Here is a 17948-nt window from a genome sequence, read left to right as displayed (position 1 = left end):
GGGTACTTTTGAGGAAGACTTTAGTTTCAGAGTTTCAAGAAAGGATTAGGAATTCAAGATTTATTTTTTAGTTATTGGAGGCAGTGGAATGAAATATCAAAGATATTTTAGGTGCTAACAGAATCACCAATGTGCTCAATGTGAAGAACATGAACAAAAGACAGCACAAGCATGGAGAGGGACACACAAGGCAGGCAGCCTCCTGTTGCCAAATGCCATGTAAAGTTTGAACAAGTAGTAATGTTATTATAACCAAGTTTTGCTTCCTTATTCACACCCACCCAACTTTAATGATGTCATGGTTTTTCCATGTGGGAACAAGTATGACTGGTGGTGGTAGGGGAGTTCCCCCCACCATCATCTGTACTACACATATGCAAATTAGTAATATTTGTAGCTATTGAGAAGTTTTCCATAAATGACATTTTGAAACTTTTAAAAAATATTTTTAATTAAAACATTTCAGTGCTTATTAAGAATGATTATTATAACTTCATATAATTCAGCATAAAACATTCCACTGCTACTAACAGTGAAGTCAGGACTCAGAACCAAACTGTCTGTGGAGTGGAACGCATCAGGTAAAAGGGTTGGCAGGCACTGTAGCTAACTGGAGAGCTCTGCGTAAAGGGGGCCATAGATGCTTGGCTCAGTCAGATGTTTCTGTGCCAGTCTACTGTTGCCAGATCTTTAAAATGTTCCAGAGAAGCCAGAAATCCAGATGTTTATAACCAATTGCCTGAGTTTTAAATGTTGGTAGTCTATGTACATTTAAAAAAGAAAAAGTTCCAGGAACATATTTGGGCTCAGCAAAATACACCTCTGGACCTCTTTTTATAACTTTTGCTTACATTTTCAAATATACAGATTTTATTGACTCGATTATGAATTTGTTTGGGAGGTGAATTTCAGCTCTTTGGTCTTTTTTTCTTGTTATTCTTCATTTACTTTGGCATATTTGGCATAGGTGTAATCAGTAAGGTGCGATTGTGAAATACTGCATGTAAAAACGATATATATACTATTTTTCTTTTAAGAGTGCTCCTAGTGTTGGGTGTATGCTTGGTTTTTGCAGAATTTATTGTGTCATTTATGTGTCTTTGTATTTCTAACACAAGTTTGAAAGTTTTGTGTTTTCCTTTTAGTTTTCAAAATCTGGGTATTCGATGTGTAAAGAAAAAAGAAGTAAAAGAAGCTATTATTTCAAGATTAAGGGCAGGAATCAATCCTTTCAATGGTATGTTTGATATGACAATTTATATTATTTGTGTAAGTCAAATTCTATTTCTGTTAAGTTCTATTTCCATCAAATACATTTCTTTTGTAATTTGAACCTATGTTTTCAAAGCTATTTTAAGTTCTGTGTTCACTTCTCTACTTGTTAACTTACACCTTGATCTGAGGAATGAAGTTTACTTAAAATTGTCAGTGTTGAAAATAAATTTTTATGCAGACAGGTGTCAGTGGAGAGTGTCATTTTTTTTCTGTAAGAATACCTCAGAAGTGTTCTGTTTCTCTTTGAATGTGGCCTTTCTTTTGACACTCCAGCAGACAGGATACACTGCCCTTACTGAATGTTGAATAGGCAATGCGGTTATAAGGTATTGTAGTGTATTTAACTCAAGAGCATATTCAACAGTAAATTAATCCCAATCTGGAAGAAGTAGTATAGAAATAGTAGAAGTTAAATGAAATATTTTCATAGTATTTTTGTATGTATGGCTAGATATTTACTGTCATGAGTTTTGTTGGGATGGCACCATCTGGTGTAGCAGCTGGCAATTGTAAGTACTCTATATTGTTTGAATAGGTAAATGACTACCAATCTCAATGCTGGCATCTTCCACTACAGTAGTCTCCATTGTAAAGTCTTCTCAGCTACTTAAATATGCTTAATTCAGGAACTGAACGACACTAAAATTTTCAAATTCTTTGTCATATTTAAGACACCTTTATGTTGCTGGTTTGTGTTTTTCCTGAATGTATAAAAATAACTTAAGCGGTACATGATAGTTTAGGAATATGCTCATAGACAAGTACTGTTTTTTTATGGACCATAAGGTCTGCATCTTTCTCTCTAGACCTATTTTTTAAACACTACGTAGTATAATGCTGAAAGAAATGGTCTACTTACTGGAGGAGACTGCTGTTACATGATTTATATTTTTCTAGAATTTCCTTTGTACATATACAGTAATTTATACATATATTTTTATATAAATGTAAACATGTTTTGCTACCTATTCTGCTTCACTCAGGAATGTATCTTAAACATCTTTCATGTTGAAATATTAGAATGTTAGAACAGAAAAATAAGAAATTAGTCTATTTTACTTTTTAACACAGAGTATTCTATTGTTTGGGTAGACCATAATTTATCTAGTCACCTGTTAATGAACATCTAGGTTATTTTCCTTTTATTAAAAAGCTCCATTGAATATATACTTTGAGTTCTTTTGTAATTGTTATTATTATCATTAAATCATTATTATTGTTTCCTTATGAATAAGTTTTCAAAAGTGGAAAATTTCTGGGTCAAGAGTGCTTATTTAAAATGTGGATTCATTGCTAATGTAAAAGATCAAATTTTTAGAGATGCCATCTATATCTAGATGAAGTTTAAAACAGAGACAGTGTAGTATAAAAAAGGAGATTTTATAAACAATAGCTACAACTTAGTACTTTTTGTATGTCAAGGAGTAAATGTTAAGTGCTTGATGTATACTTTTTTATTTAAACATTACAACACAACTGTCTTAAGTAGAGAAAAGCAAAGCTTTGGTCATACAACTTTCCCAAGTCATATAGCAAGTACAAGTGAAAAGCTGGAATTCAAATCCAAATCTCCTGACTCCAGTGCAAAAGTCATTAAAACAGAAGATGGTAGGAGCCAAGAAACAGGTGGACTACCTGTGGGAGTTTCTCTGTTTCTGTCTTGTTTGTTTTACCAGTCCAGAAGCAGGCATGGTGTTAGTAACACTCATATAGCACTTAGAATAGTTCCAACAGTATTGTAAGTGCTTTATATATATTATTTAATCTTACAACAACCTATGGGGTAGGTACTGTTATTATCTTCACTTTATAAATAAGTAAGTGAAGGCATAGAAAAGTTAAGAGAGTTGCTCAGAGGTCATAGAGCTGATAAGTGGTAGAGTCGGGATTTGAGTGCAAGTAGCCTGGCTCCCAGGATCATGTTCTCTCCCTTATGCTGCCTAGATGAATGTAGATCTGGGGAAGTAACGGTCTTGCCATGGATCCTTCACAGTGTTTCTGTTTTCTGTTGTTTGGTTGTTTTTCTTCTTTAAAAATCCATTCCTTCCCCTACCCCTTTTGCTGTCTCCCTAGTTTAGGAACTTACCTCATTTGAATTGTAGTCCACCCCCGCAACCTGTGTTAGAATAATCTTACTAGAACAGCGCTTTAGCATATAACCGTGATTAAAAAGTTGGGGTGGTTCTTAAATAGTTTAAAAACTAAATGGCCCTGAATTGAAAGTCTTCCACATGTAGCTTCAACATAACTTTATTACCTTCTCTTCTAGTGCTTCTCTTCATGAGCCCTTCACTAGTCCAGAAAAACTGTCTTGTTTACCTACCCTGACCATCTCTCAGTGCATTTTCTCCATTCTTCTTAGGACCAGCTTAAAAGCTTATATCATTTTTAGCCTGATTCATTGTTGATAGCCTCTAAATTGTGTTCCTGCCTCTATTCTTGATCATCCTCCAAGCAGGTTATATACGTTCATCAAAAAAATCCTTCTAAAACCAATGTGAATCATTTCAGAACTCTTCATCCTTCAGTGATTCCAAGTAATCTTCAGTGGTGGTTCTCAATTTGAATGTGCATAGGAATCCCTTAGTACTTGCTGTAGATTCCAGGCCACATTCGCACCAGTTTGTTAAGTCAGGTGCAAGGCCCAAGACTCTGCATTTTGAGAAGCCTCTAGATCCATGTTTCTTAATTTATTTGGCTGTGACTCACAGAAGGAAATATATTTTATTTCTCTGTTTAGTAAATGCACATACACACATAGATAAAAAACAGTATTCTTACTACATGCAATATACTGCTTATTTCTTTTTTTTAAGAAAGTGCTTATCCAACCCACTAAATTAATTTTATGACCAGTGAGTCCCAAACTCATACTACATGCAGTATGTTTTCTGTTCTTTTTTTTTTTTAAGGAAATGCTTATTCAATCCACTAAAATAATTTTATGACCAGTGAGTCCCACACTACAATTTAAACATCTCCACCGTAGGTGATTCTGATGGAAGTGGCCTGTGGACCATGCTTTGAGAAACTGATCTACTTGCCAGATTCAGCTTCTCAAGCGTTGCATTCAAATTCCTTCATAATCTGGTTCTTCTCCATGCCAGCTTCACTTCAGCTGTCATCTTCTGCCTCAGCTTCTCGTCCCTCCTTCTGCTAGCCCTGAGTGCACACATGTATGCTTCATTTTTGCCATTTGAACTTTTTGCCATTCTGAACTATTTGCCACTTTAGGATAGACATATTCTTTCTTGTTACTGTGCCTTTATTCATGCAGTTACCTTGCATGGACTGTCCTGATACACCTAGTGAATTCTTCCTGTGTTAGCCTTCAAGATCATGTTTAAGAGTCACCTCTTCCAAGCTTTTCATTACCTTCCTGTAGTGAAGTATGTCATCTCTTTTCCCAAAGTGTTGTACATACTTCTAATACAGTTTTCTATAACTTTGTTTACATGTTTTTCTTCTACTAAATCATGAGACTGAAGGGCAGAGACTGTCTTCTATGCATCTCTGTCACCTAGCCCAGTGTCCTAGCCCTCTACATGGTAGAGGCTTAATTAAGATTTGTTGAAAGAATAAATGAACAAATGAGTGAATGAACATGCCTTGTTTGTATTTGTCTGCCAAAAATACTCAAGTTGTTTTACATATCTGAAATGCCCTGAAAGTTATCTCAAGTGTTAAGGTAATATCCCTTAACTATACCATTCACTCAGCAATTGATCGTGAAAAGGTTTGTGACATCTGTTGGATCATTTAATTATTCAGCAGTTGTCTTCTGAGATGAATTTCATGCTCTTTGTGGACAGGGTCTATGACAGAATTTGTTTATATTCACTTTGGTGCCTTAACAATGTATAGTTATTTGTATTACTGTTATGTTACATATCTATCTTCATAGTTAAGTGCCTTAAGTGCCTTAAGGTAATGGGTTTCTAAAGTGTATATAATAGGCTACCCATCTCAACTACTTATGCATTCATTTCTTCAACAGATTTTTACCTCGTTTAGTCCTTAAAGTCTTGTGTTGTCCTAGGTGGTTGGGATAAATCTGTGAACAAAACAGAAGTTCCTGCCTTTAAAGAGCTTATCTTCTAGTGTTGAGAGCCCAACAATTAACAAGTTTATTAAATATATTATATAATCTTACATAACAAAAAGTGCTAAGGGAAAAAAACAGCAGTGTAAGGAGCTAGGGAAACAGGTTATACATTTAAATAGGGTTAGAATAGGCTTCATTCTCTATTCTGATGTTGTTTTCATAGTAGAAATACTAATGCATTTTATTGTTTCCCTAGAATATTGAAATAAAACCTAAGATGTGCATTTCTAATACTAAGCAAAACAAAATCTAATCCCCCTGAAAAACTCAAAACACTAAAAACTAATTAAAATAACTGACTCAACTGTAGAATTATCCTTTCTTTGGTTATTTATTTTATGTTATTTTCATCATATCCAAGTTTAAATTCTACCACTTAGGTAGAAATTTGTCCCAGTGAACTCACACTTATTTGTAGATAACAATTACTTAACACAGGAAAAATTCTACTGGTAAAGAATACAAGATACTAGCTGATTTTGCTTTTGTGTTACATATTTATGATGTATAGAAACAAAAGAATTGGAAATATTTGATAGAATCGGTTCTTCAAATTCTGGTCTATAGACTGATGCTGTCTCATTGTGGCAGTCTGTTCTCTAAGGATCAAACAATATGTGAAAATACAAAGATAATTAAAACTTATTCTTTGCAGAGGATTAGTTTGTATACTACATCATCTATTATGTTTTAAGGCCAGTTCTTATCTTTCTTGCCATTAGTTCTTTAAAACAGGACAGTCTCTTACACATAGGAATATGTAGAAATCAAGTAGTGTTAAACTTGAGGCTTCATGTAAAATATTGTTCAAATTGTCTGTTATGTGTTAAAGTCTAAATTAGGTGAGGAACTTAATTAAGGACTCTGATAACAAGTTTTAACAGTGTCTGCTTAGCTGGAACAAAAGAATTGCAGTTAGAACTTCATAGAGGACTCTTACTGCAAAAGCCAGGTGGGGTGAGGGGTAATTAAATTAATTACCTTTTTCTAGCTATATTTAATGTCACATATAGAATTCTCATATTTAGTCATTAAAATCCATAGGATTTCGACAGTAAAGAATTTGCAGTTTTAGTAGGGATTTTACTATTTTTCCATGTATAGAGAACATTGAATTGTTATGAGAGCATGACTGTTGTGCAGTTGAGTTTGTATTGGTAGTTTGAACAGTTTAAAAAGACAAGTAGTCTCCAACATGATTCTCATCTCCAAAGTCCGGTTTAATACAAGGAAACAAGAGCCTTTTCTCACAACTTAAAAAGTAAGAAGAAAAAAAGGCTCTTAGGTAATTCATTATCCTCTTTTCATTGCAGTAACTTGTTTTTCAAGCCTTTGGTTACTCTGAGCTGAACTTGGAGCACTTCTTTTATGCCTTCAGTACTCCTTGAACATACTCCCTTTATAACACTTTTTGTTACATAATTTTAGTTTATGTACCTATTCTCATCTCTAATCTTACTAAGGGCAGGCACTGTCTTTTAGTGTATAGTATACATTTATTTTTGTGGATAGCATATAGTAGAAGCTCAGTAAATATGTTGAAAGAACGAGTAAATTAATACAAGACTGCCATGACCATTAATCTTTTGCCTGACACATAAGCACTTAAATGTTATATATTACACATATAGGATAACCTATATAAGTAAAATACATGAAATATAATTAAATGAATTATAACTAAAGGTTATGTATTGTCTTAAATGAGACAGCTGTTAAAATTGCTTATCTGTATACTGTGTATTTTTGCCGTTATTAACTTTTATTTCAGTCATATTTAACAGTATTAGAATTTTAAAAATATCATATCTCTAGGGCTAGTAGATGTTAGTTAATTTTAAAAATTTAATCCCTGCTGCCTAAGAAATATGTCATGATAATATCATTTTTTTTGAAAATGAGAATAGTAATAATACTTCTAAAGATGATTAAGGAGAACACTTTTTACCTCATATCCTTTTGTTCAGGTATAAAGGGAAGTTTTAAAGTAATTTAAGAAGAATTTGATTGGTATGTTTCCTTTTGCTAGATTTTGTATGTTAGAACAAAACATTGCAGAATAAGATACTGCATTTTGTATTATAGAATGATATGTATATATTAAAATGCCTTCAGCAAGCATTATCCTAAATAATAGAAGGAACATCAGAAGCATTCACTGTGAAGTTAGGAAGAAGAAAAGGATGTGTACTCTTACCACTTCTAGTTAACATTGTAATGGAGATTATAGTCAGTGCAGTGAGACCTGATTGAAAATGAGGAAATAAAACTAATTGTTGGAAGTATTAACTGTGAAAATTTAAATGGATTTATAAATAGATTGTTAAAATAATAGGTTTAAAAGAATGAATAGATGTAAAATTAATATACAGAAGTCGGTTGCATTTCTATACATTGGCAACAATAATCAAAGGAAATACTTTCAGAAAATACAAAATACATAGCAAGAAAACTAAGAATGATGATCAAGATTTCTTTAGAAAAATCTATATACTTTAACTTTGAGAAAATACCACCTAAATAGATAGAGAGGTATATCATGTTCTTTAATACCAGGTTTTTATAAAGATGGCATCTTTTTCCCAAGTTGATATACAGAGTTGATGCAATTCCAAATCCCCAAGGTTTTTCATTACATATAATTCTGAGTAGAAGAAAGAAGATACTTTATATAAGAGGAACAGCAATGAGAAACTGACCTTATCAGATATTAGGGTTTATTATGAAGAACTAAGTCAGGTAGTGTAGTAGAATTGAGAACCCAGAAACAGACCTAAGAAAATATGAGACTTTAGTATATGACAGAGAAAGCATGTCAGGTCAAGAGAAAGAGGAGATATATTTGATAAATGAAGCTGGAAAAAATGGTTAAGTTGTTCTCTGCCTCTTACCATTTACAAAAATCAGCTGAAAATTGATTGAAGACTTTGATGTAAATCAACACATGTAAAAAACTTTTGGTAAATAGATTTTAGTCCTTGGCATATAGAAAGATGACACAGTTTTCTATAAAACAGTTGGTAAATTGGATATTTTTTTATTTCAGTTTATTGTACTTCTCAGTTCTAGAATTTGGTTCCTTTTCTGATAGTTTCAAATTCTTTACTGAACTCAGTCTCACCTTAAAATTCCTTGAATACATTAAATACAGTTTTTTAATTTATATTCCTCTTACTGGATATTTGATTTCCAATATTATATTGGTTTCTTATGTACAACATAGTGGTTTGATAATTATATACATTACTAAATGCTCACCATGGTAAGTGTAGTTACCCCTACTACTATACCAAGATAATACAATATTATTGGTTACATTCTCTATGCTGTACTTCCATTCCTGTGACTAATTTGTAAGTTGAAATTTGTACTTTATTCCCTTCACCTACTTTTCCTGTTTCCCCCACTTGCCCTCCCCTATGGTAGCCAACAGTCTTTTGTCAGTATTTATGGGTCTATTTCTTTTTTGTTTGTTTTGTTTCTTAGATTACACATATAAGTGAAATCACTCATGTTTCTCTGATGTATTTCACTTAGCATGATACCTTCTAGGTCCATCCATGTTGCAAATGGCAAGATTGCATTTTTTTTAATATAGTTATTTTAGATCTTGTTTGAAACTTCATTACTTGGATCCTTTATGGTCTGTGTCTGTAGTCTGTTGTTTTTTCTTTTTTTAAAAAGTTATTTTTTTTCTTCATATGCCTGGTTATTTAAAATAGAATACCAGTCATCGTATATGAAAATGTGTGAAGATTTTAGGCCTAGGATTTTGTCTCCCTTCAGAAGATCTTTTTGTGGTATGTGCTAATTGATTACACTAGCAATCCCAGATCAACCAGAATCAGTGACTGATTTAGATTCTTTGAAGCAAGGCTGTTGTTCCTGTGAGGTCTGGCATCTTTCCAGTTCACCTTTACTCCTAGGGTATATCTCCTTCCAGGCCCCATCCAAAGCACTGGGCATTTATCAGATCCTCCATCTTTTTTTTTTTTAATAATTTTTTATTGAAGGGTAGTTGACGCACAGTATTACATTACATTAGTTTCAAGTGTACAACACAGTGATAAAACATTTATATAAATAATTCTAGGTTCCAGCTATCACCCTACCAAGCTGTTACAATATCTTGACTATATTTCTTATGCTATACATTACATCCCGATTACTTATTTATTTTACCATTGGAAGTCTGTCCTTTTTTATTTATTTATTTATTTATTTATTTTTTGTGAGGGCATCTCTCATATTTATTGATCAAATGGTTGTTAACGACAATAAAATTCTGTATAGGAGAGTCAATGCTCAATGCACAATCATTAATACACCCCAAGCCTAATTTTCGTCAGTCTCCAATCTTCTGAGGCATAACAAACAAGTTCTTACATGGAGAACAAATTCTTACATAATGAATAAGTTACATAGTGAACAGTACAAGGGCAGTCATCACAGAAACTTTCGGTTTTGCTCATGCATTATGAACTATAAACAGTTCAAATATGAATACTCATTTGGTTTTTATACTTGATTTATATGTGGATACCACATTTCTCTCTTTATTATTATTATTTTTAATAAAATGCTGAAGTGGTAGGTAGATACAAGATAAAGGTAGAAAACATAGTTTAGTGTTGTAAGAGAGCAAATGTAGATGATCAGGTGTGTGCCTGTAGACTATGTGTTAATCCAAGCTAGACAAGGGCAATAAAACATCCACGTACGCAGAAGATTTCTCTCAGAACAGGGGGGGTGAGGTTCTAAGCCTCACCTCTGTTGATCCCCAATTTCTCACCTGATGGCCCCCCTGCGACTGTGCCTGTCTTAGGTTGTTCCTCCCTTGAGGAATCTTACCCGTCTCTGGCTAACCAGTCATCTTCCGGGGCCATACAGGGAAATGTAAAGTTGGTAAGTGAGAGAGAAGCCTTACTGTTTGAAAAGGTTAGCTTTTTACTTCTTTGCATATTTATGCCCTGTGGCTTCTATGCCCAGCATTTGTCTTGAGGTATCTTTACCACTTGGAAGAATTATGATACTCGGTAAATTTGATATGAGGCACGAATTCTATTTAAGGGTTGTAATTAGGAAGGAAGAAGAAAAGCTATAGAAGTAGCAGGCGGAAGAAAACATGGGAAGATTGATTATTTCTTTGACATATCTTCTTGTAGAGTAACTTCAGCATGTATAGGTTTTAAACTACTAATTAAATTGCGCACACACATTAACATAATAGGAGTATAGTTACATAACCAAAGCATATCTGTAATTACCAGCCATCTGCAGTGAAACCAAGAAAACCAGTTAGGCACCTTAGGCCTTTGTGAAAACTTATCTATGATATGGTGGATATTGTCCAACTGACCTTGAACAGTCTGAGAGAAATCAGACAAATTAAAACAACCCATTCCTGGGGAATGTTCACATCCCTTATGTTCTTTTAACAGTAAATAGTCTGTAGTTGTAAGATTTTGGAGCGCTACAATTTGCACTTCTCCTAATTCTTGGTTGAGTTCCAACAGTATAGATCCAGTCAGATCCTCCATCTTTGGTAGACCCTGAATTCCTTTGTTTTTCCCCTATAGCCTTTTGAGAGTTATCTCAACTTATCATCTTAGCCAATTTTTACAAAATAGGCAGACTGTATCTGGAAAAAAAAGAGTCTTCTTATTCGAAACTTACTTGTTTGGGCTTCTGTGATATTGTGATTTATAATCAATACAGCTGATCCTGGACACCCCAAGTTTGAACTGCACGGGTCCACTATTTTTCAAGAATATACTGGAAAATATTTTGGAGATTTTTGACAATTTGAAAAAACTAGCAGATGAACCGTATAGCCTAGAAATACAAATAAATAAATATATATATAAATAAGAAAATTGTATATCATGAATGCATAAAATATATGTAGATACTAGTCTATTTTATCATTTACTACCATAAAAATCAAAAGTAGGCTATTAGTAGTTAAGTTTTGGGGAAGTCAAAATTTATACAGGATTTTTGGCTGCAGAGGGTAGTGGGGGACAGTTAGTGTCCCCAACTCCCTCATTGTTCAAGGGTCAACTGTATATATTTGATCTTTATCCCCATTCCTAGCACAGAGGAACTTACCAAAGTGGTAAGAGTAAAAAAGGTGAAAGGAGTGTCTTGCTGTTAATAATAAGTCCCTTTTGACCACGCCTGACTGTATGTTAATGAGGTGACTTTTGGAAATCCCCCCTAGGGATCACAGGCTCTGGTTGCCAGAGGAATCAACCACATTAGAGAGTTGGAACTTTGGTACTTTTAACATCCCATGACCTCTGGTAAGAGGTGATTAATCACCAGTGGTCAATGATTTAATCAATAGTATCTACAAAATAATGCCTTCATAAAAATTCTAACCTAAGGGATTTGGAGAGTTTGTCCATTGGTGAGCATGTGGAGGTGCAGGGAGAGTAGCGTGAAAGCTCAGCGCCACTTCTTACCTACCTTGCCTTGTGTCTCTTCTATCTAGCAGTGTCTGACTTGTGTCCTTTGATAACAACTGATAGTCTAGTATGTAAATTGTATTCCTGGCTTCTAAGAGCCATTCTAGCAAATTATTGACCTTTAGAAGTGGGTCATGGGAACCCCTGATTTGTATCCAGTGAGTCAGAAGCACAGGTGACAACCTGAATATGTGATTGGTGTCTTAAGTGTGTTGATGGGGAGCAGTCTTGTGAGAGTGAGCCATTACTTGTGGAATCTCTGCTAACCCCAGGTCTTTAGTGTCAGATTTGAATTAAATTGTGGAACACTTAGTTGGTGTCCTAAGAGTTGGAGAATTGCTATGTGTGGAAAAATCCTATGCACATCTGGCATCAGAAGTGTTGATGAGAGAAATGGGAGTGTTCTTACAGCTTCCTTCATTTATGTCTTGGGCCCCCCAATTCTTCATGATCTTGTTAGCTTGCTGATATGTTGAGAGGATTTTTGTTTCATAATTTGTCCACCTTTTTTAGTTCTCCTGGTAGAGTTGGTCTCAATTGCATGTCATCTGCCACTGCCAAAAGCAGAACCTACCTTTATTAATTTTTGCTTTATAGTTTTCTTCAGCAACTTACTAAAATGTCTAAGTGTTTGGTTGTTCCATAGGCCTTTCTTTAATTGTTCATTCACTCCCTGAGACAGTGTTTTATAAATATTATATGTAAGCCATTATGTCCCAGGTTTTATAAACATGCATAAGACACCCATTCTGCTTTCATGGAACTTAACCTAATAAAGTAGAAGAGACTGTGCATAGATTATTATTCTTTAATATAAAAAAAACTTAAGTGTTTAAGAGAGGTATAGGTCAAATGCTGCACTGATTTAGAGGAGATACACCTTCTATTTCAGAGTTTGAGGTTAGGCTTTGTAGAAAAGAAGCTCTGGGTCTTCAGCCCTACAGTGAATCTCCTGCATTGAATAAAACAGGTATTGGTCATGATTCCTGCTAGTCAGTGATTTTTAACCACTTCGTGCAGAGATTAAAGTAATTTTGATGCAGAGCTAACTGCATTCCCACACATTGAAAAAATTCAAAATAAAATTCCATAAAAAGTGGTTTTTGGAGAAGCAGGTAGAATTTTTTTCTCTTTGATGAAACAGTCATATGTTAGCTTGCTGATGTGTTGAGAGGATTTTTAAATTATTTAATTATTTAATATTTAAATATTTTTAAACTTTGGTTTATTAACCAGTTTTTTATGTGCCATGTTAAATAAAGTTATTGAGGTCCAATGTATATACAGCAAGATCCACTCACATATCTACTCCCATGTAACACCACCACAGCCACGATAAGGAACATTTATTTCCTCCACCACCACCACCTAAGCATTCCCTTGGTTCCCTTCCCATTTAATTCCCTCTCCTTCCTTTGGCCCCAGTCAACTATTAATTTACTTTCCTTTGCTATTGATTAATCTCCTCTAGAACTTCATATAAATAGAAGCATATAGTATACATTTTATATCTGGTCCTTTTGGTGTTTACGCGTTTTTGAAATAACATTCATGTTGGGGTATATATCCATAGTTCTTTTTAGTGTTTTATTGTATGGCTATCACAATTTGTTTATCCATTCACATAGGTGTGTTTTAAAACTTATCAAGAGCATTTAGCTATCAGTTTATACTTTTGTGTATCAATTACTCATCTTTAGAATTGAGAAACATTAATGTCTTGAAGTCTAAATTTATAGTGCTGTAAAAAATTGATTTTGAAGAGGTCAGCCTCTCCTTGCCTACATAATTGTGCCAGTAGAGCAGGATGCTGTGATACAGATATTCACATGTACAGTTTGACCTTTTAGTCATACAAATATGTTTTGTAGACCCCTTCAAATGCTAGGCTTAAGAATGCTGATGTTAGGATAACTTTAAATGTTGTGATATCTACTGAGACTGTGAATGTAGTTTAAATAAAAACAATCAAAGTTACATTGTTATTTTTATTAGTTACTACCTGTAAGACTAAAGAATTTGGATTTTTAACTATGTTTCTAAATTTTTTACTTCAAATTTCAATACCTTTTGAAAAATAAAAATTTTCATATAACTTAATATATGTATTATATGCTTTTAAAAACATGACCTAATTATGGTTTATTGCTGCAGCTTCTGGTATTCTTTGAAACGGCAATAATATTTTTCTTTTGAACTGGATTTCTTTTCAAATATCAATTTAACAAACTGTAATTTTTAAAAATTTTTTCAGAACTGCAAAAATTCCCTGCTATAAGGTTTGTTTTTAAAGAAAATTTAATTTGAACGTAAAATTTCTTATGGAAACTAGCTACCATACATCATCTAGCATCCTCTTGATACTTAATCCCTAAAATTCTTATCTAAATTTCAGTAGGTATTCCCGTGTATGGCATTCTTATGCAAAATATATATAATATTTTCTAATAGAGTTAATTTCTAAGAGCATAGGCTCTGGATTCAGTGACCTGAGTATGTATTCCTATTGTATACCACTTCGTAGCTGTGAAACTTTGGACAAGTAATTTCATCTCTTTAAAATCAATTCCTCTTCTGTAAAATGAGGATGATAGTAATTCTTGTATAGATTTAGAAGATAATTTGCAGTCTTTAACATAATGTCTTGACTAAATATATATTTGTTGAATTAATACATACCTATTCTCTATTGTCTATAACATGCAACCATTTTTGTAAAAATTTTGTTATTAATGTCAATTTGAGATTCTGCTCTAAATTCCAGGCAACTGGAATAGTTACTTCCTGACTTTGGCCGTAACTTAATACTGCCAGATAGGGACTACAGGATGATAGTGTAAAGGTATTCTTGAAATTGCGTGCCATTCTTTTTTTTTGTTAGTACAGATTTGGATGTTATTTGAGGTTAGTGGATATATTGGGTAGGGGGGAGGACCTAGCAGGATTTTTGTTTTATGGGACTATTCTACATTCTTTAAAAAAAATGTACTGTTCAGTCCCTGAACAACAGCTACTTGATATTGAAGATTGTGACCTCAATGTGGTGAGATTGTGTTTTCAAGTTTTCCTCCCTGATGAGCATGGGAATTTGACAGCTGCTCTACCTCCTGTTGTCTCTAACCCAATTTATGACAACCGTAAGTACTTTTTTTCTTGTATTTGTAGTTGTTGCTTGTTTTTTTAATAGTTTAAATTTTTTTGTAAGTATTTTGGTAATTAGAAAAAGGGTATGATCATTAGTTGGAAAAATCCAAACATTACTGACATAAATAATAAGGAGAGTAAATTTCCTATAATCTCATCCTCTAAAGATAATCACTGTCCTCAGGTACATACCAGTTTCTTCTTCATACACACACACACACATACAAATATATCATCATAATTCATAATTCACACAACATACTTTTGGCAACTTAAAAAAAATTATCACTTAATCTTTTTTTAAACTTTTTTTTCTCTTAGTGTAATATACCTTAAACCTCTTCCCTTCCAGACACCTTATTCTTTTTAGTAGCTGAAATTTTTCTTACATGTATGGCTATGTGAACTTCCTTACATGGCTGTATCATAATCTTATTAAATCTTTACCCTCTTAAAAACCATTTGGTTTGTTTTCTTCTCATGGCACTGCAATAAATATCCTGTGTGTGCATGTCTGTGCAAATGTCTTCTAGCATGAATTTACAGAAGTAGAAATGTTGGCAAATGCTAGATCCAAGACTATGGGTATTTATAGTTTTAAAAGATTATGAAATTGCCCTCAAATACTCTGTGTGTGTGTGTGTGTGTGTGTGTGTGTGTGTGTGTGTGTGTGTACACATGTGTACTCTTACATATGCTTCCACCAAAAATGTTTGACTATATCTGTTTTGCATGAAGAAGGATGGGGGACATAGAGCTAGGCTATAAAGGTAGATCAAAGTATCTTCATCATGGAGAACTTTGAGTGCCAAGGAGAATTACTGAAGTAATATTGGCTAGATAATAGGAAACATCAACATTATATTGTATAGAGTCATGGTCATGATTCACGAGATTAATCTGATGACAGTGTGTAGGATGTTGAGAAGCAGGGAGATTTAATTAGAGGACATATCATTGCCTAGAAATTAAGTCACAAGGCTCTTAACCAGGTTGGGCAATGCAGTTAGAATGGAAAAGGACAGATGTGGTTGATTAATGTATTAAAGTGTCCTTAATTTACTCACATACTAAAGCTTTTATCTGTCCTATAAACTATTTTCCTAAAATTCTCTCCATCGTGAAGGAATGAAATATATTATTAAGGTAGGAACCCATTTTTAAAAACCCTTTGTATTTAGGTGCTCCTAACACAGCAGAATTAAGGATTTGTCGTGTAAATAAGAACTGTGGAAGTGTCAGAGGAGGAGATGAAATATTTCTACTCTGTGACAAAGTTCAGAAAGGTATTTATTTGTTTTGCTTGTGTGTTTATTTGTTGAATTCAGAAATCTCAGCTATGGGGTTATATCCTGATAAGCCTTTTGCAAATTGAAAATACTGAAAGTCAAAAGTACATTTAGTACACCTAACCTATCAAGCAGCTCAGCCTCATCTACCTTATTAGATTAGCCTACAGTTAGGCAAAAATCATCTAACACAAAGCCTATTTTATAGTAAAGTGTTGAGTATCTCATGTAATTTGGATACTGTACTGAAAGAGAAAAACAGAATTGTTGTATCATACAATGGTTGTTGAGTGTATTGCTTATTTACCTTCATGATCATGTGGCTGACTGGGAGCTGTGGCTCACTGCCGCTGTCCAGCTTCACAGAGAGTGTCTTACCCACTTATCAATAGCCCAGGAGAAGGTCAAAATTCAAAGAATAGTTTCTACTGAATGGGTATTGTTTTCACACTGTTGTAAAGTCCAAAAACTGTAAATTGAACTATCATAAGCTGTACCGTCTTTATTTTAGGATAATCGATGCATTTTTCTTTGTTTTACCATTACTTCTTTGCTTTCATATTCATTAGATGACATAGAAGTTCGGTTTGTGTTTAACGATTGGGAAGCAAAAGGTATCTTTTCTCAAGCTGATGTACACCGTCAAGTAGCCATTGTTTTCAAGACTCCACCATATTGCAAAGCCATAACAGAACCAGTAACAGTAAAAATGCAGTTGCGGAGACCTTCTGACCAGGAAGTTAGTGAATCTATGGATTTTAGATATCTGCCAGATGAAAAAGGTATGACTTCTGGTAATATTGTTTTATGTACTGCATAAAGTTAGTCCTGCTAAAAACATTTTCTTGTAAGATACATTCGAACACAGTTTTGTTTAATTATAATTTATGTTTTGTTTTCCTGAAAGTTTTCCTTTAAGTTGATTTTTGACTGATGTTTATGCTGTTTGCAGTTCTTTCTTAGGAACAGAATCTGGAATAATTTCAAAGTGTCTAAACTTTATCAAAATTTGTTTTATATTTGAGATTCTATTTTGGTCCTTATTGTGTTCTTTTTTATAGATGGCAAACTAGTCACACAGAATGTTCTCCATTTTGGTCTTTATCTGTCCTTATTGTGTTAGTTGTCATTATTATAGGTGTTATAAGAAAACAAGATGATTATAAACCATCTTTTATTCAGAAAAATACTCAGTTACTACTGACTTGGGACACATTCTGTAATACTTACTAATTCTACATTATGTATATTTATTTAAAGCATTTTCTACATAGGACTAAAACACCTGTTTATTAAAGGAGAGGAGGCATAATTCTATGATGCTTTACATGCTTTCCTGGTTTCTTTCTAACTAGATACTTACGGCAATAAAGCAAAGAAACAAAAAACAACTCTACTTTTCCAGAAACTATGGCAGGATTGTGGTAAGAATACTTTGTATTGATTTGTATTTAAATAAGTTTTGGGTTTTTTGCTTTTTTATTCAGTGTTTCAAATTTTAACTGATAATGTTACTTTTCAAATTATATTTACTAATGGAAAAACTTGATCACAGCAGTTAATTTTCCTGAAAGACCTAGACCTGGCCCTCTAGGATCAACTGGAGAAGGAAGATTCATCAAAAAAGGTATTTTATTCCCCATGGAGTATTCCTTGTAATCAGAA

At 33.5% G+C, this 17948-nt stretch overlaps 1 protein-coding gene across 5 annotated transcripts in view; it reads left to right on the top strand.

Moving 5' to 3' along the window:
* REL (REL proto-oncogene, NF-kB subunit) overlaps positions 1 to 17948 on the top strand; it is a 40697-nt gene that overhangs the window by 14620 nt on the left and 8129 nt on the right. For 2 of the 5 annotated variants that reach the window (XM_036926016.2, XM_036926014.2), the window contains exons 4-9: positions 1146 to 1237; positions 14847 to 14987; positions 16176 to 16280; positions 16853 to 17065; positions 17639 to 17707; positions 17842 to 17910. In XM_036926016.2, coding sequence (XP_036781911.1) covers positions 1146 to 1237; positions 14847 to 14987; positions 16176 to 16280; positions 16853 to 17065; positions 17639 to 17707; positions 17842 to 17910 — 689 coding nt within the window. Of the gene's footprint in view, positions 1 to 1145; positions 1238 to 14846; positions 14988 to 16175; positions 16281 to 16852; positions 17066 to 17638; positions 17708 to 17838; positions 17911 to 17948 lie in introns of all 5 variants that reach the window. The other 3 variants (XM_036926015.2, XM_036926013.2, XM_057497174.1) reach the window with 2 other exon arrangements.

The sequence above is a fragment of the Manis pentadactyla genome, chromosome 2 (genome assembly GCF_030020395.1).
Source record: "Manis pentadactyla isolate mManPen7 chromosome 2, mManPen7.hap1, whole genome shotgun sequence".
Lineage (NCBI taxonomy): Eukaryota > Metazoa > Chordata > Mammalia > Pholidota > Manidae > Manis > Manis pentadactyla.
This window is presented reverse-complemented; position numbering and strand designations above follow the sequence as displayed.